At 39.3% G+C, this 26,367-nt stretch overlaps 1 protein-coding gene across 7 annotated transcripts in view; it reads right to left on the bottom strand.

Moving 5' to 3' along the window:
* The window catches only part of EYA4 (EYA transcriptional coactivator and phosphatase 4), a 403,396-nt gene that overhangs the window by 88,322 nt on the left and 288,707 nt on the right, over positions 1 to 26,367 (bottom strand). For all 7 annotated transcript variants that reach the window (XM_073627302.1, XM_073627303.1, XM_073627304.1 and 4 more), the window contains 5 exons: positions 24,569 to 24,711; positions 24,343 to 24,486; positions 22,942 to 23,021; positions 14,084 to 14,264; positions 461 to 597 (listed from right to left, as the gene is read on the bottom strand). In XM_073627302.1, the coding sequence (XP_073483403.1) occupies positions 461 to 597; positions 14,084 to 14,264; positions 22,942 to 23,021; positions 24,343 to 24,486; positions 24,569 to 24,711 (685 nt within the window). The remainder of the gene's footprint in view (positions 1 to 460; positions 598 to 14,083; positions 14,265 to 22,941; positions 23,022 to 24,342; positions 24,487 to 24,568; positions 24,712 to 26,367) is intronic.

Raw genomic sequence — 26,367 nt, 5'->3', positions numbered from 1 at the left:
AAAGGACAATTCCTTCATTCAGTTCATTATAAAAATATAAATGCATACCATGAATAACTGAGCCATTTTCAAAGAATTTCCCATGTTTAAGTGAAAACACTCAAGTTGTTTTGGCATTTTGGAACAGCTCTCAAACCTTAACACCAAACTACTCAGTTGCACGTGTAAATCCATATTCAATAGACCCTGGGAAAATAGCCAGTTCTGAGTCTTCATAGCTGAAAATAAACTAGAATTTCCTAAATGTTGGCTACAACAGTCCATAAAAATAAATAGTTTACAACTAAAAAATAAGCTAGCCATTATTCTTGAGCCAGAGAGCAAATACACCGAATACAGGCTGAAATAACTAATCAGGGACAGTTGCTTGACAGGCCTTTGTATACACCTCTGTTCAAACAGAGCAGCTAGCTGTAGCTTCACAAGGGACATTCCAATGTGCTAATAAATGAGTTCTTACCTCCAAATCGCTGTCAGGAGGGGGTGAAGGATTATTTTTTCTGCCTCTTCCTCGTGACTTTGACCCAGCACTTCTACACGTCCTGTCGTCAAGGTCTTTGATAGGTGTTGAGGGACTCTGTACTGCGTCAAAATCCCCTGAAAATATAAGCATAAATTAGAAAAAAATCTTAATATACTGGGTGTTACCAGCTAAATCTCTACAACACTAGTAGTAAGTCACCATGTTTAACTTCAACATTATAAATCTTGATTGCCTTTTTAGTATTCATGTTTATATTGAAGAGGTGTTATTAAATTGGTTTGAGTTTAGCATGTTAACAGTGACTGATATCTGTAGATTGATACAAGAATACTTTTTATCGTTTAACCAGTCCTACATATAGTTGTAAGGGCTACAAGAATCTCTCTATATTCAATTAAAACAGCATTCCTTTTTATCATGGTAAAAAAAAAGAAAAAAACTTGATAAATAATTACAGATTTTTGAACATCTTTTCATGCATCTTTATTATTCCTGATACCTGCAAGCAGAGGCATAACATTGATTTCATATATGTGGGTGGCAAAAGGGGGCACCCAGTACCAGTGCACAATGACTACAGAGCACTACAGAGCAAATTTTATAGCTTGTATTGAACAGATATTTGCTACATCCAAGTCTTTAGCAAATATTTTCTTGATTTGTACACTTTTTACATGGTATGTGATGTGCATTGTATTATGCATAGCAATTTTATTTCTTTGCTTCGCACAGCTACTCTCTCACACATGAAGAACATTTAAAAGGTGCACTTGCAACTGGAAGCCACAGATATTGGATATTCTTGTACATGCAGCAAAGTTGTATATGAAACCTGAAAGACATAGGGCTCTGAAGCAAAAGTTAAACTGGACCCGTTGCATCTACCTGAGCTTTGTTTATGTTATGTGCGTTTATTAGACTTCTCCTAAGCATTGCTTCTGTCTGCTTCTTGGGTATGTTCTCCAGTAGATAAGATACAGTGTATTGGGTTATAAATATTTATTCTACCCTGGCAAATCATTAAGGCGTCTATGGCAGTGATCTGGACTGGGGAGAATATAAATATTTAGAGAGACCATCCAGAAAAAGGCCCTTGCCTCCCAGACTTCACCTGGAGAGGATATGAGTCCAGAAGCTCTTCCCTCTCAGGATGCTACCTGGGAAGAATTTACTACAGGGAATTTTGCCAGGAATTTAGGCTGGCCAGTGTTGATGACTGGAGAATCAAGAAGATGGCTTCCTGTTTACAGCGTCTTCATAGGAGTATGCTATTTAGAAGTATGCCCAGGAGATTGTAGGGGAAATTTTGCTGGAAGGACAATGCATGGAGACCTCATTACTCAGCTCTTGAGGTACCTGTGATTATTCATCTAAAGTTAGAGGGCAAATTCCTATTTGGAGGCTATGTCTAGGGCCACCAATGCAGGTACTCAAAGGATCAAATGGAATTTGGAGGACTACTACTGTTAAATCTTGAACCAACATTGACTGATCTAACAAATTAGAGCCACCAGCCATTTTTGTTGCTAATATAAGGTCTGACATATACTTGCTGTTCTTTGGGTACCCCTTACCATCTCCCCCTAGACAAATGCGCTTGTATTGTTTTTGATACTGGAGGGTCATTAAATGCCTGGGTGCAGTTACAGGACGCCACTACCAGCATGGCCCAAACACACCATTTGACCACGTTCCCACTTAAACCCCCTTCCTAACCAGACCAATTTTCAGCTTTCAGTGCGCTCACATTTTGAATGACAATTACTCAGTCATACAACACTGTACCCATATGAAATTGTTGTCCCTTTTTTCACACAAATAGAGCTTTCTTTTGGGGGTATTTAATCACCACTGTTTTTTTTATTTTTTGCACAATAAATGAAAAAAGACCAAACATTTTGTAAAAAATTGTTTTTTTTTCCGTTTCTGTTATAAAATTTAGCAAATTTTTCTTCATAAACCTTGGCCAAAATTTATACTGCTACAAATCTTTGGTAAAAAATAACCCAAATCAGTGTATATTATTTGGTTTTTGTTAAAGTTACAGAGTCTACAAGCTATGGTGCCAATCGCTGAAAATTGATCATACCTGAAGTACTTATGTACAAGACTAATTTCTTGAGACACTAACAAACCAGGACAGTATAAATACCCCCCCAAATTACCCCTTTTTGGAAAGTAGACATTCCAAAGTATTTAGTAAGAGGCATGGCAAGTTTTTTTAAGTTGTATTTTTTTTCCTACAATTCTTTGCAAATTATTTTTTTTCCTTTTTTTTTTTTTTTTTTTACAAAATTGTCATATTAAGAGGTTATTTCTCTCACATGGCACATGCATACTTGCAACTACACCCCAAAATACATTCTACTACTCCTCCCGAGTATGGCGATACCACATGTGTGAGAGTTTTTCATAGCCTGGCCACATACAGAGGCCCAACATTCAGGGAGCACCATCCCAATTCCCTTTGGGATTAATAGTTAAAAGTATTTTGTATTCTGTATAATGAGTCTTTTGAACATGTGATTTTTTTTCCACAAGTTTTTGGAAAATGTGGAAAGAAAATGAAAATGCATTTTTTTTCTTTACACAAAGTTGTCCATGTATAAGATATTTCTAACACATAGCATGTACATAGCAAAAATGACACCCCAAAATTAATTTTGCTTCTCCTCGTGAGTATAGCGATACCACATGTGAGACTTTTACACAGCCTGACCACATACATAGGCCCAACGTGAGGGAAGCACCATCAGGTGTTCTAGGGGCATAAAATTCAAATCTAATTTGACTACCTATTACACCTTTGTGAGGCACTGTAGTGGCACTGATGGGCACTGTAGTGGCACTGATGAGCAGTGATGTGACACGGATGAGAACTGATGTGGCATGGATGAGCACTGATGTGGCACAGATGAGCACTGATGTGGCATGGAAGTGGCATGGATGAGCACTGATGTGGCACGGATGATCTCTGATGTGGCACAGACGATCATGGATGTGGCATGGATGAGATGTGGCATGGATGATCACTGATGTGGCATGGATGAGCACTGATGTGGCATGAATGTGACATGTATGAGCACTGATGTGGCATGGATGAGGCACGGATGAGCACTGATGCGGAATGGATGGGACATGGATGAGCATGAATGAGCCATGGATGAGCATGAATGAGCCATGGATGGGGATGGATGAGCCATGGATGTGGATGGATGAGCCTGAATGAGCCATGGATGGGGATGGATGAGCCAGAATGAGGATGGATGAGCCATTGACGGGGATGGATGAGCCATGGATGGAGATGGATGAGCCAAAATGAGGATGGATGAGCCATAGATGGGGATGGATGGGCCATAATGAGGATGGAAGAGCCATGGATGGGGATGGATGAGCCATGGATGGGCACAGATCGGCACTGTCTGCCCTTCAGATGCAGCACACAAGGGCTGCTGCACCTGCTACCTCCTCTCTCACACACTGTATCAGTGTGAGGAGAGGGGAGGAACGGAACCAGACATGCTCCGGTTTGTTGATAAGTGATTGCTCCATCAGTATGCAGCACACAATATTTACAAGCGCCTGAGGATATGCTTGTACTATGACTTGTAGCAAAGTGTAGATAATATACAGTTCTTGCCCTGGATTACTGTAAATGACAGAATTTGACACATTGCTGGTAAGAACCATCGCTTTTCTGCTACCTGTTATCACCTAATAATGTCAGTATGCATATGATTTTGGTACAAGTTTCCCTTACATAAGCATACCACCCAACAGTCCCAAAATTTGCCGGGACTGTCCAAAGATTTTATTCAAATCCTGGCATCCCAGCGAATCAAGGCTGAATCCTGCAGTCCAGTAGTGCTTGAACAAGTTCTGGCACTGAGCTATAATAACTTGCCTGTCGGGGGCATGCTGAGTGCCAGATTTAGACCTTGGGGGGGCCCGGGGCACTTTAAGTTCTGGGGCCCCTCAACATAGAAATAAGGTTAAATGACAAATAAAAAAGTTAACTATAATGAATGATAAACAGCATTTGTTCTAAAAAAAATAAGTTAGATCTGAAGCAGTCATTTGTTTGATTTTTTTTTTCTAAATTTTATTGACTGTATTGATATACATTACATCGGTAATTGGAACTGGCAAGTCATACATTGCAGTTATGCATCATACTACAATATTTACAAAAAGTATCTCTTCCTGTACTTAGCATCTGCAAAATCTTTAACTTCAGTAGGGGCTGGCCAAGATTCGATTCAGCTATGGGCTGGCTGGTTGTGTTAAAGTCAATCCATCGGAATGGATGCCTGTCGGAATTTTTTATGCGGTCACTGACGGTGGCTATAGCCACTAGCAGTAATCATTATGTTCTGCTGGCCGGGAAGACTCCCTGTGCCCCCCCTGCCAGGAGAACACAATAGAGCTGCGGGAGGCATTCCCCCAGCAATATTGACTGACGGTTTTTTACCTTCATGCAGTCTGTTTGAAGGTAAAAAACCTTCAGTATGTTGCATCCCCTGTAGCCCTCCTAATACATACCTCAGCCCTATCTTCATCCAGCAATGTGCACACGAGCTGCTGCTGTCCCAGCGCTCTGCCTCCTCATTGGCTGAGACGCAGCAGCAGGGGCCATTGGCTCCCGATGCTGTCAATCACAGTCAGTGAGGAGGGACCATGGCTGGGGGGCTGAGTCCTATTTTGCGTGCCTTATGGACACACAGAGCAGGGCTCGGGAGCGAGCACACACAATTGCCCCCATGGCAAACGGCTTGCTCTTGGGGCACTCGGTGGGGGAAGGAGCCAGGAGCATCAGCGGGGACCCAGTAAAAGGAGGATCAGGGCTGCTCTGTGCAAAACCATTACACAGAGCAGGTAAGTATGACTTTTTTTTTGGAGCCTTTAGTATTACTTTAAGCCATAATTTATACAAGTTTCTTATTTAACTTCCTTTAGATTTACTTTCAACTTTGTAATGCAAAGGCCTCTCTGATTGCATATACATTGAAAGAGTTTATGTTTGACCTCATATTATATGGTTTATTGGCAAATCTAATGGAACATTGTATAATGTATGGCCAACCTTAGTTTTTCATGGGTCATCGTGGTTCTCAGATAATTCTTTATCAGTGCCCATTTGCGGAACAACCTTTTTCCTGAACAACTAGTGATCATAATTCTCAAATTTACCCTATTAGCACCTGACAAGGTATTAGCAAGCCCGACATCATGTAATAAATCTGAATTTGAATTTGTCTGAGTCTGGGTTTCTATACCCTATGCACCATTCGTATTTGATATGAGATGTTCTGAAGCTTTAAAAGTAACTTAGTTACCTATAAAACTTAGGACTAGGAGAAGGCAGGTCTCAACTCTTCTGCTCCATAGCATGTCTGGCTTTTACCTGGCAACCTCCCTGATGGGGGGGGGGCAGCGGAGGAGGAGGGTGAGACAAACAATGAGTAAACTCTGCAGGCACTGGCAACTTTTATCATTAAATTATCAAAGAATGTATCAGGGAATTGGAAAATCTATTGGTAAAGTGGAAACATTGCTAGTAACACTGCTCTATTTCATTTGTATAAATGTTTCAACATATTCTTGTCCCTTTACCAAGATAAAGCCAAACAAGGTTTAAAACAGGAAGGTCCAGATATTGTTAGGATGAGGTACTGAACCTATGTACTTGACATATGCTGTATATTATTGCAGCTTGCACCTTGAATATTTAACTTCTTTCATATCTCACTTTATGTATGTGACATCTATTACCACATTTGGCTGATATTCCTTGTATATATATATGTGTGTGTGAAAACATTTGGGCTTTACATCAGTTTATTCTATTAAAATTGAAAGCATATAAGTGTGGCTGTGAATTTCATTCTATTTCTTTCTCTCCTTAAAACAGATGATATTCACATGGTGCAAGTAATACAACCAACTTCAGTCATCTCATTGCATTACATTGTAGCTAATGCCAGCTCTAGCACTTGGAAAAATAAATATTATATGTTTGTAACATTGTGTATATCTAAAGATAAGCAGGAGTGTTAGGCCCCTTTAACACGACCGGTTTGTTGCGGCTTACGGATTCCTGCGGCAAGAATCTGCATGACCGGGCTATGCATTTAGCATCAGCTGCTCAGCCCACTGCTGATCGTATGTAGGCACACACAGAGCGATTAACTGCGATTCTAGGACAGATGTCCGTGCCTGGACGCAGTCGCTGCACTCCCGTAATCGCAGCAAATCACTCTGTGCGCAGCTACCTGCGATCAGCAATGGCAGATGTCAGCCCACCATTAGTTTAAATGGGCTGAGCAGCCGATGTTAATCGCAGAACCCAGTCAATCCGAAATGCCACAACAAATCGGCCATGTGAAAGGGGCCTTAAAGAAGATCCGTGTTTCAAAGGATATTAATTTAAGATGAGAAGCTGTTGATATAAATGAATAAAACCAATGAAATGCTTGAATTTGGGTAACTTCTAAATCAGAATCTATGAACTATACCTTAACCACTTGACTTCTGGAAGGTTTTAAACCCCTGTTTAGCACTATGCTACTTTAACTGACAATTGCTTGGTCATGCAACACTACAAATATGTACATTAAATCTATATCATTTTTTTTTACACAATTAGAGCTTTCTTTTGGTGGCATTTGATCACCACTACATTGTTTATTTTTTGCTGTATAAAAGAAAAAAAAGAATGAACATTTTGAAAATTTTAAATTTTCTACTTTCTGTTATAAAACATATCCAATAAAATCTAATTTCTTCATAAATTTAGGCCAAAATGTATTCTGCCATATGTCTTTGGAAAAAAAATAAAAAAAAATCCAAATAACTGTATTTTGGTTTGTGTGAAAGTTATAGCTTCTACAAATTATGGTATATACACTATGTTGTCAAAAGTATTAGGACGCCTGCCTTTACAATGGCATCCCAGTCTTAGTGCGTGCGTAGGGTTCAATATTGAGTTCGCCCACCCTTTGCAGCTATAACAGCATCAACTCTTCTGGGAAGGCTGCAAGGAACAACCTGCTGACTGGCTCCCCTGCTGGCCTCCGGCGGTGAGTGCGCACCCACAAAAGCGAGTTCACGAGCCGATGTACACCTATGGCGATTTGCGTATCCGAGCCACCTTGCCGTAGTATAACTGCGGCTGTTGGTTGGCAAGTGGTTAAAAAATAAATAAATAAATAATGTTTTTACTGCTTTCCAGACAAGCAGTACAAGAGCTTTAAAAGAAAAAAGCCCCCACTCATCTCTCTAGAAGATTTAAATGTGCAATTATTTATTCTTCAGACACAGCTCATCACGTGTAAACAAATGCCAGCTATCAGCATTTCCTTTCCTCAGCGCTGTCACTGTGTGAGGAAAGGAAAGCTGATAACTGGCTACCCTGTGACAGTGGACATATACACTGATAATCAGGGCACTGCTCATCAGTGTCCTGATTATCCATGCAGCCCTCAGTGCCAGTCAGTGTCCATCAGTGCTCATCGGTGCAGCATATTTGTGACCATCAGTACTGCCTATCAGTGCCCATCAGTGCAGCATATCAGTGCCCATTGATGCAGCATATCAATGGTTAAATACCACCAAAAGAAAGTTCTATCTGTCTAAAAAAAAGAAATGATAAACAATTGAATTTGGGTACAGTGTTGCATGACCACGCAATTCTCATTCAAAGTGCAAAAGCACTGAAAGCTGAAAGTTGGTCTGGCAGGAAGGGGGTGAAAGTGCCCTGTAGGCAAATAGTTAATAGACAAATACTCAACCTAATCATAAATTAGTATAATGTACTCAGATTATGTACTCAGATTATCCTTTTTGATAACTACCTCTACTTACAAGATCAAAAAATAGTAAAGTTAATCTTGCTCAGTATATACAGTAACATAGTTTGTAATGTGCATGGATTGATAAATACCAGTGTTACACTGATAATAATTAACAATGCCATAATATTATCTATACCATAACACACTTTAGTACATTTTGTAGTATTTTTTTTTTCATTTTAGATATATGATGTGTTAAATCTTTCCAAACTTTAAAAGCACAATTTTTCACATAGCTGCATATGACCACTTTATAAATAACATTTTATACAATGTTTCTATGTGCTAATCAAAATACACCAGACACTACACCCTGCAAATGTACATTTACCGTACCCTAGGAATAATTTACAGGATCCCATTATTTATGCATGTTTTTTTCCCATAACAAACTGCAGTTCTGGCCCTGTTCTGCTGCACAGTACTGTTTTACAACAGCGCTGTGGACTTTAAATGTGCCTTTAGTGAGTTTGAGGAAAACACTGCACAGCATCCTATTTAAGCACAAACATGACGTTGTTTCATGCAAATCCCAATTTCACATTTTAAATGGCATGTGGGAAAAATGAGAAAATTCTTACTCATATATAGGAGTACAAAAGAACCAGGAGCTATGCATTCATATGTATATTTAATAGGTTTTTGTTTGGAAAGCACATACCCACTGACTTCAGAAATTTACAATAACCTTTGTGTTTTTCTGAATGGCAGAATCTCCTATTTTTGCATTTCCCCAGCTGTCTATAAATCCATTTCCTCTCCTATAATCAAGACTCTGAGATTTTTACAGTCCCTTTGACCACTTCTGGCATCATTTTTTTTTATAGTTTTCAAACTTATACTGATCACACTTTACCACATCTGCTTCTTGGGCTGCTGGAAAAAAATCAAATTGTTACAAGCCAAAAGGGCACTATAGCACAGGCAGCTGTTCTGTACCATTTCTGTTGTGATACTGCTTAGCAAAGCATTGTAGACCACTAGATTTAACAGAACCTTCCCATGAAAATAAAGTAAAAAATATTTATGCAGGCAGAAACATTTCTGTGGAACAGTCCAACAAGGAAAAAACAATTTGCACGTGTTTTACTTGCAAAGGAAAATGTACTCTGGGGTGATTGAATCTCATAAACAGTACAGGCAAAGTAGCCAGAACAAGCAATATTGTAGGAGAAAATGATGCATTCTGTATATAGTGCTCTTGCCGTATTTTCACATTGTACATGTTTTACATACAGAATTAAACTAATGTTAACTGCCCGTATACACAGGCAATGGAAGAACTATATCCACCACCTGTTGCTGTGGTCCAGTATTGTGATGATCTTTCAGCACTCGCGCAACTTGAGGAATCATTTATGACATAGCACCCATTTACACTGTTATAGATTCACAAAGCGAAGCTGATGTACCTCTGTGCTCTTGTAATGAGCCATTTAGCTCAGTTCACCTATACTGGTCTGAGATTGCTTGACAAGTGCCAGAATTGTGTGCCAAGTGACCTATTTTTACATGTGTTTAATTAGGGCTCGTAATATAGCCATAAATATCACATGGAGATAAACTGCTATGAAAGTATATGATTACAAAAATATTTTATTCCTTTAACACTCATATGTAAGCTAGAATCCTATGAACATTGATGTTCTATGGCCAACAGCACCAAGCATATCACTGTACTAACACTGAAACTAAAAATGATAAATTAACATTACTAAGCCTAAAGATAATGCTTTCTTCTCATGAGGTGAGACCCTGGGTGTCTTGTGGGTAGTGGACAATGGGTATGTAATGGCTTTGGTTATCTTTATGTCTTAGAATATCTATGAGTGACAGCTATTAAAGCGGTAGTAAACTCCCTGTGTTGATCTTTACCTATAGGCAAGCCTATAATACGTGCACCGTTTAGAAGATATTTCGTTTAGAAGCAGCCAGAGACATCACCAGCGCATGTGCACTGGGCTCTGAATAGACATTCAGAAATCTGTGCCGTGGCTTTGACTTCACGGCTCAGCTATTTATACGGCCAAAGCCCGCGAACCCGGAAGGAAGACCTACAGCGTTGACAGCTCGCCACTGAAGGGCTTCATTGTCAGGTAAGTCTGTCATAATGTGCTAGTATGTGGTGGCAAGGGCCCAGTTTTGTTTTTTTTGCTGCGTTGTACTACCGCTTTAAAAGGCTACTGCATTCCTATGTGAAACTGGAATTGGAAGCAAGAATATATTGAAAAAAAATTGAAATATTCTTGGTTTTGATTCAAATTTAATTTAGTTTGATGTGAACAACTTTGACATGACCCATGAAAGCTTACTCCCAGGCAAGTCAGATTTTTTAACCTTAATGCCCAAACCTCCAAAGCACACTTTCTCTGATTCTGTCACAAAAAATTTTTATATATATATATATATGTGTAATTTGGACCTGAGAGGTAAGAACCATGTAATTGATAATAGTCAGTGCAGGCAGCACAGTAAAGCTGGCCATAGATGGATTGAATCTTGGCTGCTTCAGCCGGGGCCAGCCGAGATTTGATCCATATGTGGACAGCCTGGTTGTACTAAAGTTGTTCCATCGATCGACTTCAATACAACCAGCCTGTCTGATTTTGTGCATGCGATTAAGGCTATAGCCATCAGCAGTAATCTTTGTATTCTGCCAGCAGGGTAGGCCCCCCGCCCGACAGCAGAACACAATAATGCTGCGAGAGGATTCCCCAATTATTACTGAATGTGTTGATGGAGGAATCGAGCAATATTCTTTCCAGCAACGTTGCACATATATGTAGTTGATGTACTATAAATGGATAATCTGCACAGTGTAAAAGGTCCATATAATTAATGCACTTCATGTAAATTCATTAGTGAATATATGATATTGATGTATGATACTGCACTGGTATAGGATACCTAGGGATTTTTTAGCGCTGCACTGAGATATACCTTGTTTTAGATCAAACGATTTTATGCAGCTGCTTTTAATAGGGTGGGTCATTATTCAGTAATTTTTTTATTTACAAAAAAAAAAAACAGTGGTGATTAAACACTTAAGGACAGAGCCTCGTTTAGAGATTTGGTGTTTACAAGTTAAAATCCGGTAGAAAATTACGTAGGGACCCCAAACATTATATATATTTTTTTCTAACACCCTAGAGAATAAAATGGCGGTCATTGCAATACTTTCTGTTACACCAAATTTGCGCAGCGGTCTTACAAGCGCACTTTTTTTTGGAAAAAATCGTTTTTTATTTAAAAAATAAAACAACAGTAAAGTTAGCCCATTTTTTTTATATTGTGAAAGATGATGTTACGCCGAGTAAATTGATACTCAACATGTCATGCTTCAAAATTTTGCCTGCTCGACAAACTTTTACCCTTAAAAATCTCCATGGGTGATGTTTAAAAAATTCTACAGGTTGCATGTTTTAAGTTACAAAGGAGGTCCAGGGCTAGAATTATTGCTCTCGCTCTAACAAACACGATGATAAATCACATGTGTGGTTTGAACACCGTTTTCATATGCGGGTGCTACTTGCATATGCGTTCGCTTCTGCACATGAGCTCGGTGGGACAGGGCGTGTTCAACAAAATGTTTTTTTCTTATTTATTTTACTTTTTATTTTTTATTTTTACACTGTTCTTTAAAAAAAAAAAAAAAGTGTCACTTTTATTCCTATTACAAGGAATGTAAACATCCCTTGTAATAGAAAAAAGCATGACAAAGACCTCTTGAATATGAGATCTGGGGTCAAAAAGACCTCAGATCTCACATTTACACTAAAATGCAATACAAAAAAAATGTAGTCTGATAAAAAAAATGTCCCTTTAAGAGCTATGGGCGGAAGTGACATTTTGAGGTCGCTTATGCCCTGCAATGGTATGGAGCTGAGTGGGGGTCATCTTCCCCTCACTCAGCTCCATACCACAGAGGGGACAGGATCTGATCGCGGAGGGCACCAGAGCGCGGTGGCCACCGATAAAAGTGATCTAGTTTTGAATCCACCGCTGAGACCACTTTTATCTGAAAGCTGACCGCCCGCTGAAGAAGTGGATATCGGGGTTATGGCAACTACCTGCTGCCATAACAACGATATTCCACTTCAAACAGCCGACGTATAACGACGGGGGGCGGTGGGCAAGTGGTTAAATACAACCAATGAAAGCTCTGTCTGTCTCAAAAAAATTATAAATATTTAATTTGGGTACAGTGTTGTCATTCAAAATGTGACAGCATTGAAATCTAAAAATTGGCCTTGGCAGAAAGGGGGTGAAAGTGTCTGGTATTGAGGTGCAACAAAGGTCAGGCAACTGGCCATAAAGTCTGCCAGAATAGATTCGCAGGGACTATTCTTTCAAGCACTATGCATAGTACTCACTAAAATCAGAGTTATACCTCTGTATCACTTTTGGAAACCATAGTGCCAAAATTATAGTTGGTTTTACAAAATGTTATAAAATCAATGTCATTTGTCTGAAAAACATACATTTTAATGTGTTTGAAATATATTATTAATGACTACTGTTCACCTTTTTAGCAATTGTAAGTTTAAATGGAAAGATTTCTTTTTATCATGATTATTTTCTGAACAGTTTATATGACCAAAACAGATAATAATATAATTTAACTCTGTGCTCTACTCAGTTGCATCATGTAAAATCTATGATCTAGTCATCAACATGAGGTACTGTCCAATAGCAGTATTTTTTATAACAAAAGAATTACATAGTTAATTTTTTTCACCGTCATAATTTATGTTTACTAGTCCACAATACTTTAAGTATTTTCCTAAATGCATTGTTTATACCCACTTTGAATTAAAATATAAAAATCAGTAACTTAAGTTAATGATGTACAGTATATAAAATTTCACTCTAATGGTCTTGGAATTTTGCCCAAACTCTTTGTAAGGGTACCTCAACTGCTGTGCCCTTCACTTCACTATTCCTTCCTTCAGAACCAACTTTATTTCATTAAGCTAATCTCTAATTCAGAATGAGCAGCTGTCCTGTTGAACGCAAGGTATGCATCTATTTTAGAATTGCATAAGTCAGCAGTGCATGGTTTTTGAACAACTGGACTTTTAACTGTCTGGTTCTCTTAACGTTGATCGACATTAACCTTTTCAGAACAAGATTGTGCTAATTAGGCATCATGATTTTTTTAACGCTTGCATTCTTAGCATGTTTTATAGGTTTTAAAAACAGTTCCACAGCACTCTTAGAAACAATTTCATATACACTTGTAGAGTAGCAGCACTATACTGATTTACATTCATTTATATTAAAGTGCAATTTTAACAAGAACAATAGAGTATTGTCTGTGGTACCTTTTTTCATATGCACTAGCATCCAAATTTTCAGCACAAGCTTTTGGGGTGTATCCCCTTCTTCAAGGTCCAAGCAGTACTGTACTGCTTGGGCCTTGAAGAAGGTTTTACACCCCAATAGCTCATCCTAAAATTTTGGATCCTTGTGCAAATTTAAAAAAAGTACTCAATTGTTCCCCTTTGGGCAGGAAGCATTTGTGCTCCATTTGTGCTTCTGGCCCATCTGTCTCTTGTTTACTACCATAATTTATTCCATGTATATTTTGGCATATTTTTAAACGATAATACTGCATCAACATTTTTTAACAGTTTTGCACATCATAAAATTACACCAAACAAGAAAACTCTTATAAAAGGCTGGGTAAAGCTGTAAACAATCCAAAAAAAAAAGAGAACCCTAAAAGAATCTGTGAATGATTTACCTGAATGAAGATCTGTACCCTGTTGATTAGTTAGACTTGAAAGTGAATCCTGTAACTGATACGTTGAAGATGACGAGGTGCCATCAACTGTGTTATTTGGGGTCATGTAGGCTGAATATGTTGATGCTGAGTAATACTGTGCATATTGGTTTTGGCCAAAAGCTGTGTAAGAGGGATAATCCTGGAACAATAGGAACAATTTGTTAAGTGAAGTAGTGAAATTATTATTTGAGATTTGGCAGCAGAGAGGATTATTAAGCTCTTAGCATTAAATTGAAGGGAGTATTCTTTTACCTCAGGTAGGTTTAATATATCGTTAACACCCAACCAAAGAAAATCGCTTACAGACTGTATGGTCTTAACACTTTAGTAATGCTAAAAGCATTAATACAGCCTATAATTACAGTTAAATTCCTGAATTGATCTTTCACAGGTGGCTATAATGGATTTAAAGACAAAAAAGTTGAACACTATTCACCTTTTGTTCTGCATGATGTTTTTGATATAGTCACATACATATATACATGCACTGTTCCTTTAAGATGCAAACATTTAGATCATGTAAATAAATCAATTATTACGTATGCTTTATATCGATTAGTTTTAGTGAAAGTGAGACTCTAGTCAACGAATGTAGGTTTTCTATGAGAAAAACTTTGTCTCTCATAAAAGGCTAGCATTCTACTTGTAAAAAAATCCTAATGTTTATTATAGTAGAACGATGGTCTCCTATTTAAAACTTACAGTTTTTTCCAACTACTCCTGCAAAGTTCCAAAAATACCTGTTGAACCTGCCACTGTAGACCACATATTGCACCCCTGTGATGGAGCTGCCACTCTTATGTATGATGTGCTTGTTTTCACTATATTGGCATGAAATATGTTGTAGGGAGCATAGCTATCAGCATTGTCACTGCTGATTCACATGTCCATAGCTTTTCTGTGATGGTTCTCATTTATCCTGGTCATTGTATAGCTAATATTAGTCAGATTCAAGTTGACTTGTTCTGTAACTTTTTTCCTGTAATGTTCAACATTACAGAACCAGTTTGGTTGCATGTGACTAACTACTACTTGCTAAGCCTGTAGCTGTTCAATCAGCACCTGGTCACACCTAGTCCTACCCAGTGCTTTCTGGATTGACAGCACCGACTGATGCTGAAACCCTCCCACTGTGAGCTGCAGTGTCTGGGAGGGGGAGCATGTCAGACACAAATGAAGGTGGATTTGACTAAGTCAGGGAAGGTAGAGGGAGCTTTTGTTTACTTTATGAGGCTTGTACATTATATAGTAATTGGATTTTCTACTTGTTTAGGCTGTCATACTGGAGATGTCCAGGGGATATTCAAAGGTAAATATCAGAAGTTCTGTAGATGTTAGTCAAAAATGCAGAATTTATGACAAAAAAATCAAATATAATTACAGCAAAACTGTGATTCCATTTTTTCAGTTTTGCATAGAGGGAGAAAGGATTAGCACCCTGGTCATGTTTTTATTGCTTCGAAATTTGCCTCTAGAGCATGTGTTTCCACATTTGCCCTAACTTCTTGTTATAGGGATAACTGTGGATTTTTGTATTCCCTGACAATTTTAGATGCATTAAGAATGTTCACAAGCAGCAATAGAAAGCTGTTTAAACCCTTCCCAACTCTAAGTAATTAAACTAGGGTTTGGCTGCTGTTTGACTAAATTTTCAAGATGCTTCTTTATAGTGCACCATGTTGAAAATGCGTGCAGTGGAAATATTTATTTAAAGTGGTTCTAAAGTCTGAAGTTGTTTACCTTCATTTTCCCCCGATCCTCTGTCTAGACAGTGCTGATTGGCCCTGTGCTGATCACATGCACTCTCCCAAGAAAAAAAAAAATCTCCAGCAATACACGCCAAACTGAGTATGTGCAGCCCGACTCCTAATGCTCTGTTCTGTCAGTAGATGGGTTGGAGTCAGTTAAGAGGAAGATCAGAGAGACAGAATTACAAAGCCTGTATACCCAATGCAGAGGATTAACCCCTTAGGTTCCACAGTGAGTATAACAAGCATGCTTTACTGCATATACAGACTGATTTTACTGTTGTGCGTTTAGCAACACTTCAACTGAAAATGCTCATATAGTTGTTTCCAATCTATAAAGAATCACTTAATTTATGACTTAAGACAAGCATGGTTTGTGAATTTAATGATTCTCTACATTTTAGAAAAAAAAAAGATGACATGCTGAATTCTCCACATTTACCCAATTCAAGAATCAGAGCATATGAACTGATATATAAAGATTTATTTTAAAAAATCCAACAGGAACATTGTGGCTGCAGCAGGGGTTAATTGAACCTGCCGTCCAGAATCAAGTTGCCAAGTTTGCATGGAATTATTATTTAGTCAGTTCGGCTCTTACAAATGTGCATTGCCTCTTGACCAGTGCAATGTCTACATTTCTGCTATGCCCATTGATTCCGCAATAACTTTGTCCTTACTGAAGATAAAATAATACATATATTTTTTAGAACAAGGCTTTCTTTTGGTGAGACTGTCTTGCAAAAATTACTTATTGTTTATGCAATCCATGGCAAAAAAGTAACAAAACTAAAAAGAAAAGGTACCTTTTTTCTTTATTAAAGTGGTTTTATACCTTTATTTGTAACTTTTACCTACAGGTAAGCCTATATTAAGGCTTACCTGTAGGTAAAAAAAATATCTCCTAAACCTGTAAGGTTTAGGAGATATTCCCCTCGCAATGAGCCACTGACTGCAGCGGCGCATGCGCACAGGGCACTCTCGGCTGACAGCCCGGCAAACTCCGGAGCTTGCCGGGCAGAAGTCTCCCGCGCGACATCGCGGCTCCGGCCACTCACAGCGCCGGAGCTGCGATACCCGGAAGACACGCTGAGGGGAGATGTCAGCTACCTCGGCGTGGACAGGGTGAGATGCTGGCGCCTCGTTCTAAGGTAAGTATCTCATAATGGGCTAGTATGCGGTGCATACTAGCTCATTATGCCTTTTCCCTTGCAGGTGTAAAAAAAAAAAAAAAAAGACAGCGGGTATACAACCGCTTTAATCAGAGATAAGTTTAAAAGGAAAACAGTGTTACTGTAGATGAAAGGGACATATTTTATGCTATCATTTGCTCCAATTAGAATTACATGAAAATTATGTTCTGGTACAGAGCATTTTTTATACAAATTTATACAAAGTTATTTACAATCGAAACCAAGGCTGCTCAATATTGTGTTTTTTTTATGATTCAACATTAAAAATATTAACGGACATAAAACTGAAAGAAAACGTTTAAATATAAATTTTTAGAAACATAAAAAATCAACAGGCAAATAATTAGGGAAAATGGAAGAAGGAGTTATTGAGGATTAATTAGGGTAAACTAAGTGTTATGGAGGGGTTAAATAGAAGCAAATTAAAAAAAAAAAAAACTTTTTTCTAGACTCATCGCTTTAACCTCCCTGGCGGTATGATTATGTAAAATTTATTCAATAATGTAATTAAATAAAAAACACAGAAATTTGCTCAGTTGCAGAATTGTCGCTGTCGTTACTTTCAGCGTTTGATGACGAAATTCCCCACGAATCACTATCGCTCAATTCTGCGAGTGATTCTAATTTACTATTGCAGGTCTAAAACCACTTTTGACGTAAAGGGACGCTTTTTGGTTCCCATGGACATTCTCAAGTTTCCAGGCAGAAAGAACAGTATATATAATATAAAACTGCATGCAGGGCACCGGACAAAGCATTAGGAACAAAAGGGATGTGAAATAATTTGATACAGTAATGTAATCTCTAAGATTACAGTGTACTGTATGTGTTTTTCTTTTTGCACTTTTTGAATTTGCCGCTGGGCTCCATCCCCGTGCGTCACAATGCTTGCAGGGAACGAAGCACGGCACAGTGATGAATCGGGCAGAGGACACAGCCTGAGGACCCAGCAGGAGGACATTGCAGGATCCTGGGGACAAGGTAAGTACCTTTACCAGGATACTGCGATGCAATCCCGAGTGTGGCTTGGGGTTACCGCTTTTGGTAATGAAAATTTACCCCGAACCACACTCGGGATTACCTCCAGGGAGGTTAAATGAGAAGTTAGGCTGTGGAGGGGATGCGAGCGGCCGGCTCAGGCTCTCAGCATATCCTGATCATATGGTCGCGATTTTGTCTGAGCTTGGATCGGCTCTGTGACATTAGCCGACAGCAGGCTTCAACCCGCTGTCAGCTGAAAAGGGTCACAGGAGTGCAGAATGAGCTGCACTCCTGTGATCCATAGGAGAAGTACAGCCAAACAAGCGTTGGCTGTACTTCTCGTTTAACTGACATCATGTGCGGATTGAAACTCATTCCTTTGATCTGCAGATGAATGAGACAGAGTATATACAAACATAACAGTTAACTTGTATTTCTCCATCTAGCCCCTGTAATGTGTTAATTAACACTGGGGTTGAGGTACTAAAACTAGAGAATTCAGAATCTGGTGCATAGTAGCCAATCAGCTTCTAACTTCAGCTTGTTTAATTAAGCTTTGACAGCAAAACCTGGTAGCTGATTGGTTTCTCTGCAGAGCTGCACCAGATGTTTCATGCTCCAGCTTTAGTAAATCACCCCCACTGTGTCAGAGTACAATAGGGAATTACTAGCAAGTGTGCAAGGGACAGTGGTGGAGCAGAGATCCTGTGTATCTTCATGAAGTTTTTCAGATGTCTGTCCAAAACTGGTTAAAGTGCATCCCTAGCCCCCTGAACACACATAACTGCGTCCACCCCCTCTGCGGGTCAGTTTTGTGTTCTGGCACAGTCGTGATTACACTAAATGCAACTCAATATAATTAATATGGAAGAATGAATGTACCACCATAAGGGTTTCTCGGGATGCCAGAGTGGAACAATGAAAACAAAATTATTTAAATCTCCCATTCACGCTTGCCAAAACCAAGGACATAACTATAGATAGCAGCTATTAAAAATAGTGAAACCAATGTGCCAGACTTCTTTAAAAGGATGTCAAAACATGCATTATTATTCTATAATTGCACAGGTGTCAACAGTGTGAATGCCCTTAAAATGTACTTGAAGAGCAAAAGGAGTCTTTCAAGACTTAAAGTAGAACTCCAACTGAAATAGATTTTTGTTCTATGGTCCACCTTCCACTTTCTGTATTAAAAAAAAATATATTCCCAATTTCTACTTTCAATAACCACACTCCAGCCATCTTCACAGCTGCCAGAACAACATGGATGTAACTTGCTTAAATTTACCCCAGGCTTGTCTGAGAGGACAACTCATAAAAGGAGGGATTAGTGGAAGGGGGGGGCATAGGTCAGCTGCTTTGACATAGGCACACCCCACCAGAACAATATATCACAAATGCCCTTTCCCTATGTCTGTGTAGGCAATCTCTTTGGATTCAAGGCAGCAGCACTGTTTTTCTAGTAAAGGAATGGATATAGAGAGGGACAGAGTGGAACGGAGATAGGTAGAGTTGCATAGTACAATAGGTGAGAATTGAGGCAGGGTTGACAATTCTGTTTGGGATATTTGTGCAGCAGAGGCAGTGTTGTCATTCAACAGCAGAGAGCTAGGAGCACACTAGATTATGGACAGGGCTACCAAGTATTTTCACGTAAAGCATTTTTAAGGGATATAACATAAGGAATTTGGTACATATTGCAGAAATGTACAGTGTATATTTTTCTATTTTGTCCAAACATACCATTTAACTGCAACAGAGAAAAATCCAGACACTAACCTGGCAGTATAGTCTGACACAGCTATGCAAATTTTCAGGACTGGATAGACAGCTCAACTTTGAATAAAAGTAAAAAATGGCAGTTCTGATATTTAAAATTCCAAAGTTTGACTGTAAAGCTGACCTTGTATTGTGATCACCATTACCAACATTCTGTAAACAATTACCCATTTCAGCCTAAAGCTAAACTCCAAGTAAACATGTAAACATACAAATAAAATACATATATGGATGCTATAAAAGCTTTTGTATTTCTGTCCATCCTGTCCTAATATTTACATGTCAGGCAATGCATGTCTAGCAGGAGAGGAGACTTGATTTTTCTCTGCTGCAGTTCCACAACACTTACCTCCTCCTGTATAGGGCCTGGCTTCATAAAGGTCATATGAAGCCAGGCCCTATACAGGAGGAGGTAAGTGTTGCGGAACTGCTGCTCCTCTCCTGCTCCTGTGGCCCCCTTCTAGCACCCTCCCACAGGTGGCCAGTGCACTCCGGCTGACACTGATGAAGATAGGGTGACACAGAGGTGGAGAAGAGATGGCAATTGGGCCACTCATGTGGTAAGAGGCTGACCTCCCTGCTTTCCCCTGCCCTGCCACTATATAATGCTCTGCATTGTTTCTACATACCGCCCAGCCACTACACACTGCCCTACCACTATATACTGTCCTGCTTCTAAATACTGCTCACTGCACTGCCACTGCCCATTGTACTGACTTACCACTAAATGCTGCCCACTGCATTGCCCTGTCACTACTTACTGCCCTGCCTTGCTTTTATATACTGCCATAACATTACAAACTGCCCTGCGGCTGCATACTGCCCACTGCCCTGACCTGCCATTACATATTGCCCACAGCTCTTACCAGCTGGCAAATGCTGCCTACTATACTGACCTGCCACAACCATATTGCCCAATGTCCAGAACAGCCACTGCATACAGTCTTGACCTGTCGATAATTACTCTCCACTGTCTTGACCTGCCACTACATACAGTACTGCCCTGCCACTACATACTCCCACTACCCAGCCCTTACACACTGCACACTGCCCTGTCACTACAAAATGCTTTGTGTCACTCCACAATGATCATTGCCCAACACTACTATTTTTTATGCAGCTTACTTCACTGAAACTATGTATAAAGTTCACGGCACTATAAGTACATACAGCTCACTGCACTGCCATTATATACTACTTACTGTACTGCCACTGCAGACTGTTCACATACTGCCTTGCCACTACATATTGTTCATTTATTGCCCTACCAGTAGATACCGTGCAATTACTGCCCTGCCACTGCATACTGTTCATTACTGTGCTGCCACTGCCAGTACTTATAGATACTATGCATGGCCCTGCATGTCTTAACTACTACATACTGCTTACTGCATGCTCCTTACTGCCCTGCACTTTCCTATCATTACAGGCATACCCCACTTTTAAGTACGCAATGAGGTTTATTTACTAAAGCTGGAAAGTGCAAAATGAGGCTCACTTCTGCATAGAAACCAATGATCTTCTAACCCCAGCTTGTTCAATTAAGCTTTGGTAATAAAACCTGGAAGCTCATTGGTTTCTATGCAGAAGTGAGCCTGATTTTGCACTTTCCACTCTTAGTAAATAAACCCCATTGCATACTTAAAAGTGGGGTATGCCTGTACACAATTCTGCAACACACAACACAGCTCTGCACTGTCAATGGCTACTTGACACTGCCTTGCACTGCAAACTGTTCAACAAACATTCTCTATGTACTGCTCTGCCTTGGCACTACATACTTTGGCCGCACATAGCACACGCTCATAACTGACAGTCACACCAAGTGGACGAGGGGGAGGGGAACTATTTTTAGGTACATTGTACAGAGCCCCATGATTTCTAAAGGTGGCCCAGGTTTATGCCCCCACCGCAACTTGTGACTGGTCAATGAATGGAGAAGCAACACACTAATAAGCTTATCTGTCACTGTGTTCTCTACCCCTACCCCTGCCTTGTATTGCAGCATAAATGAATGGCTAAATGTGCTGGAACTCCCCCCCCCCCCTCAGCTCTGCTGTACTGGAACTGCAAGAGGCGGATTCCAAGTCAAATTCAGGTGGGTAAATTGCTTGCATTTAAAAAATGCATTCAAAGGTATACTTAAAGGCTGGTACATATGGGCCGAATATTGGCTGGTATCGGCCGGTTTGACAGAAACCGGCCGACATTTGGCCTGTATGTACAACTCCTCGTTTGACAGAAGCCGGTCTCACAACTGGCTTCTGTCGAATGAGCTTGCTGGAAAACTAGCATCCAATCAGTGCTCACAGCCCATGTTCCCCTGACAGAACACAATAGCACAGCAGGGAGATCACCACACTAACATCAGATGTGTTAGTACAGCGACCTCTCAGTTTTTTGTCTTTCAGCCCACTGGGTTGAACGAAAAAGCACTTCCCGTGTCTACCTATAGCTCTGATAATTTGTATCTATTATGTATACCTGAGTTCAGCATTCATATTATACACACAAACGTTGTGAAAGTTACTATGTTATCCACAATATCACCTACATTCCCTCTGCTGAGTGTAATGAAAGGCTGTCACATATTGGTATCCTCAGACTGCATAGAGAATCCTTACTAACAGCTGTGGGTGTAAAGTAGCAGCACTAAGAGTCACTTCCTGCGGGCAGCAAGCTAAATGGCTACTGCCATTCATCATGAGGGGGTGTTACTATGCATGGAGCAACTGTGTGGGAGTGGTCAGCTTCTTCCCCAGTGACAGCATTAGGATTTAGGAGGAAGTGGCTCTATCAATAAGCCGTGCTGCTGTTTAAATGATACAGTAAAGGCAGACATGACAACACTGTAGAAAAGTCATCAACTTTCATACAGTGTTGTCACCTTTCAGCAGGAAGTGGCCATAAAGCATTATTATTGGCAGTATCAACAGGTATGTGGTATGTTGAAAACAGACTGCAGTTGCAACATTTTATGAAGGCGAAGGATTATATTGGCTTTTGCTTGGGCATACACTTTAGCAATTCGATGAATAATACACAGATGTAACATTTTAAGACAGTACAGTACAATTGTTTTTCTGTTCCATGAAAATGTCAAGTCATTTCTTACCTGTTGAGGACTACTAAAGTTGGTTGAATTTGAGACTGAGTTATTTGCATAAATACTAGATGATGGGGTAAAACTAGAACCTAAAAGAAAAATATATAATCATACATTGGGCATTTACAATAGGTACAATACAACATCAAATGCACAGTAAACTTGGCAGTAAGTAAAGCCAGCCATACATGGATCGATATTCGACTGTTTTAGCAGGAACCAGCCAAATTTTGATCCATGTATGGGCAGGCTGGCTGTATAGAAGTCAATCTACTGATCGACTGCACGATCAGCCTGTTGGAAAATTTCCACACTACAGATAGCAGTGCTGATCAGTGTATTCTGATGGCGGGGAGGTCTCGCCATTGTCAAAATACAATACCTCAGTAGGAGTGATTCACCCATCCATATTAAGTGTGCTGATGGGAAAATTAGGTAATTTTGCTTGTTCAACTCGCTGGTTGAACTAAAAAAAAGAAAAAAAAGAATTATGTATGGGCTGCTTTAATAACAACACAATGCAAACATTACGAAACATCAAGAATTTATAAACTGCGCAGTTTATAAATTCTTTTTGTTTTGATTGGTGTTGTCGCACTGTTTACTGCTGCTTAATTTTATATGCTTCTAGCGCAGAATTTTTTTGTTATATATTACGAAACATCAGTTGGAAGAAACCACAGTTTCACATTAACCCCTTCTCGTCCAGCGGCCACAGTTGTACTGTGGCAGGTTGGCTCCCCTGGGCGAACCGACGTAACTGAACGTCGGTTCTCCTTTTAACCACTAGGGGGCATGTGCCCGGCGGTCATGATGACCGCTGAGCACCCGCGATCGCTCCACACAAAGACAGTACATAGAGCTGTCAATGTAAACAGACAGATCTCCGTGCTTTCAGGGGTGAGGAGAGCAATCTGTTGTTCATGAACAATGATCGCTCTCTTATTTTGCAGCTAAAACTTTTGCGCAAACCAATCAATATACACTTATTGTGATTTTTATTACCAAAAATATGTAGAAGAATATATTATCAGCCTAAACTGAGGAAAAAATTTGCTTTTTTTTAAAAAAAAAAATTGGGGATATTTATTTTAGCAAAAAGTACAAAATATTGAGTTTTTTTTTCAAAATTGTCGCTTTTTTTTGTTTATAGCGCAACAAATAGAAACCGCAGAGGTGATAAAATATCACCAAAGAAAGCTCTATTTGTGGGAAAAAAAGGACGTCAATTTTGTTTGAGTACAACGTCGCACGACCGTGCAATTGTCAGTTAAAGTGATGCAGCGCCGTATCGCAAAAAATGGGCTGGTCATCGAGCAGTCAAATCTTCCCGGGCTGAAATGGTTAAACGACAACAACGTGAAATATGTTACTCATGAATTGTATAATTTTGGATTTTAGTTAGCATACCTGGCATCTGGTAAGTGTATGGGGTTTGGCCTGGCTGAGGTGTAGAAAACCCAGGGCTGTAGCTTAAGCAACCACTTTGAAGCGGAGACTGAGTTTGTGGAAGTCCACTTTCTGTTTTGATTCCCGGAAGCATTACTCCCAGATCTGCATGAGATAAACACATTTTGTAAGAGAGAAAGAACAGCAGTCAATAGAAAATGCAATCAATATAGAAAGACGAGTATACCATAGGTTGGTAAACTGTAAGGCTGTCCAGTCTGTGAGTATGCTGTGTAAACGGTAGGCTGTTGCATTCCAGAGTATTGGGTTTGGCCAGCATAGGCTGACATTGTCTGAGCAGCTGGAGTTGACAGAATGTGAGGATAAGGCCTAAAAACATTAAAATCAATTCAGGTTAGTTTAAAGTATATTTAAATTCAAAAACAAAAATGCAGCTTATCAGGATTTCACCTGGTGATCCTGCCAGGAACACACTTCCTGTCGCAGGTAACAATGCTTACTCACCGTTCTGTATTGATGAAGGAGCAACAGTGTAGGCCAGTAAGTGTGTTAGGACTACAGAACACCCCCCTAAAACTGTATAACACGAGGGAGGTGTTCTGTAGTTCTAACACACTTACTAATATCAATGCCTAAGATAATACTGTAGCGTGTGCAAGACACAGGTCAGCACTGTATTTTTCTCAGGATTAACAGGTATTTTTTAGATTTATTGGACAGATATAACAGAACACTTTCAAAGGGTATATTAGACTGATCAAAATGGAGCAAACGGGATTGATTTATTAAAGGCAAAAAAGGCTCTTCACTTTGCAAGGGATGTCGCACAGGGCAGGGGAATTTTCACCAAAACCTAATAAAAGTGGTGAAATTTCACTTTGCAGGGAATACCCAATCACTTGCAAGATAAAAAAAAGAAAAGAAATTTGCTTGAACATTATTGGATGGTGCAAGTCAGCAGAGCTTCATAGCATTCACCAAGCTCTGGGGAAAATGTCCTTTCAAAGTCTTTAGTAAACAAACCACTGAGAAAAGTTCATTGTTACCCTTTCAGATCATAATGCTTCAGTCATTTTTAGGATGTTTGTATGCTGTTGGTAAGATTTGAACCATGTAGAATTTATGCTTAAAAAGTATGCAAACAGGAATAATTTCTGGATTTAACAATAATTCCTTCTTTTTGTGATTTGCGCTTCTACTTGATTGGGCTTCAATAGTGAACACAGCTTCACCACAATTAATAACATTCACTTTCCAAATGAACATATACTTTTTAAAGTAAACGTTCACTTTTCTTTGTGAACAGCCTCTACGTACTCCTACTTAGTAAAATGTCATGCCACCCTTGACACAGCATGTTATTTTGTGAACGTTTATTTCATATGTGTTTATTTTGCAATTATTTTCATCTCAAAGCATTACACAAGTTTTGAGGTTGGGGGAGTGTTCTGGCGGGAGGATCTGTCCCCCTGTCAGAACACAATAGCTCAGTGGGGGGATCGCTGTACCAACATCAGATTGTTAGTACTGTGGCTCCGACCGGAGCTATAATTTTTTTTTTCGTTCAACCCGCTGGGGTGAATGAAAATAAAAATATTAATGTGTACCAAGCTTAAGACTGCAGATTTTGTTACCTTGTCTTTCAAAGACGCCAAATATTTCTACTTCTCTTTCCTGGCTGTAAACCTATCTTAAGCTGGGTATACACTTGTAGAATTCTGAAAGAAAATTCATACAAAAATTCTTATGAAAATTCATACAAAAAATTCTCAGAACATTTGAATGTTGTTAAAAAGATTGCGTTTGCTTTTAACATACGATTTTGAAATGAATGGAATTAATGAAAACCACGTACACTGTTTGAAATTTGTACATTCAAAAATAAAATTCCATCCTGCTCCTTCAAATTTTCTTGTCACTGCAGTAGAAAACGAACACCAATTTGACCCCTCTAATGATTAGAAAAATTAACGTATATTCTTACAAAATTCTTACAAAAAAAAAAAGGTTGAACTAAATTATACT

Source organism: Aquarana catesbeiana, linkage group LG04 (genome assembly GCF_042186555.1).
Source record: "Aquarana catesbeiana isolate 2022-GZ linkage group LG04, ASM4218655v1, whole genome shotgun sequence".
Classification (NCBI taxonomy): Eukaryota; Metazoa; Chordata; class Amphibia; order Anura; family Ranidae; genus Aquarana; species Aquarana catesbeiana.
Note: the sequence above shows the minus strand (reverse complement) of the source record. Positions and strands in the feature narration are given on the sequence as shown.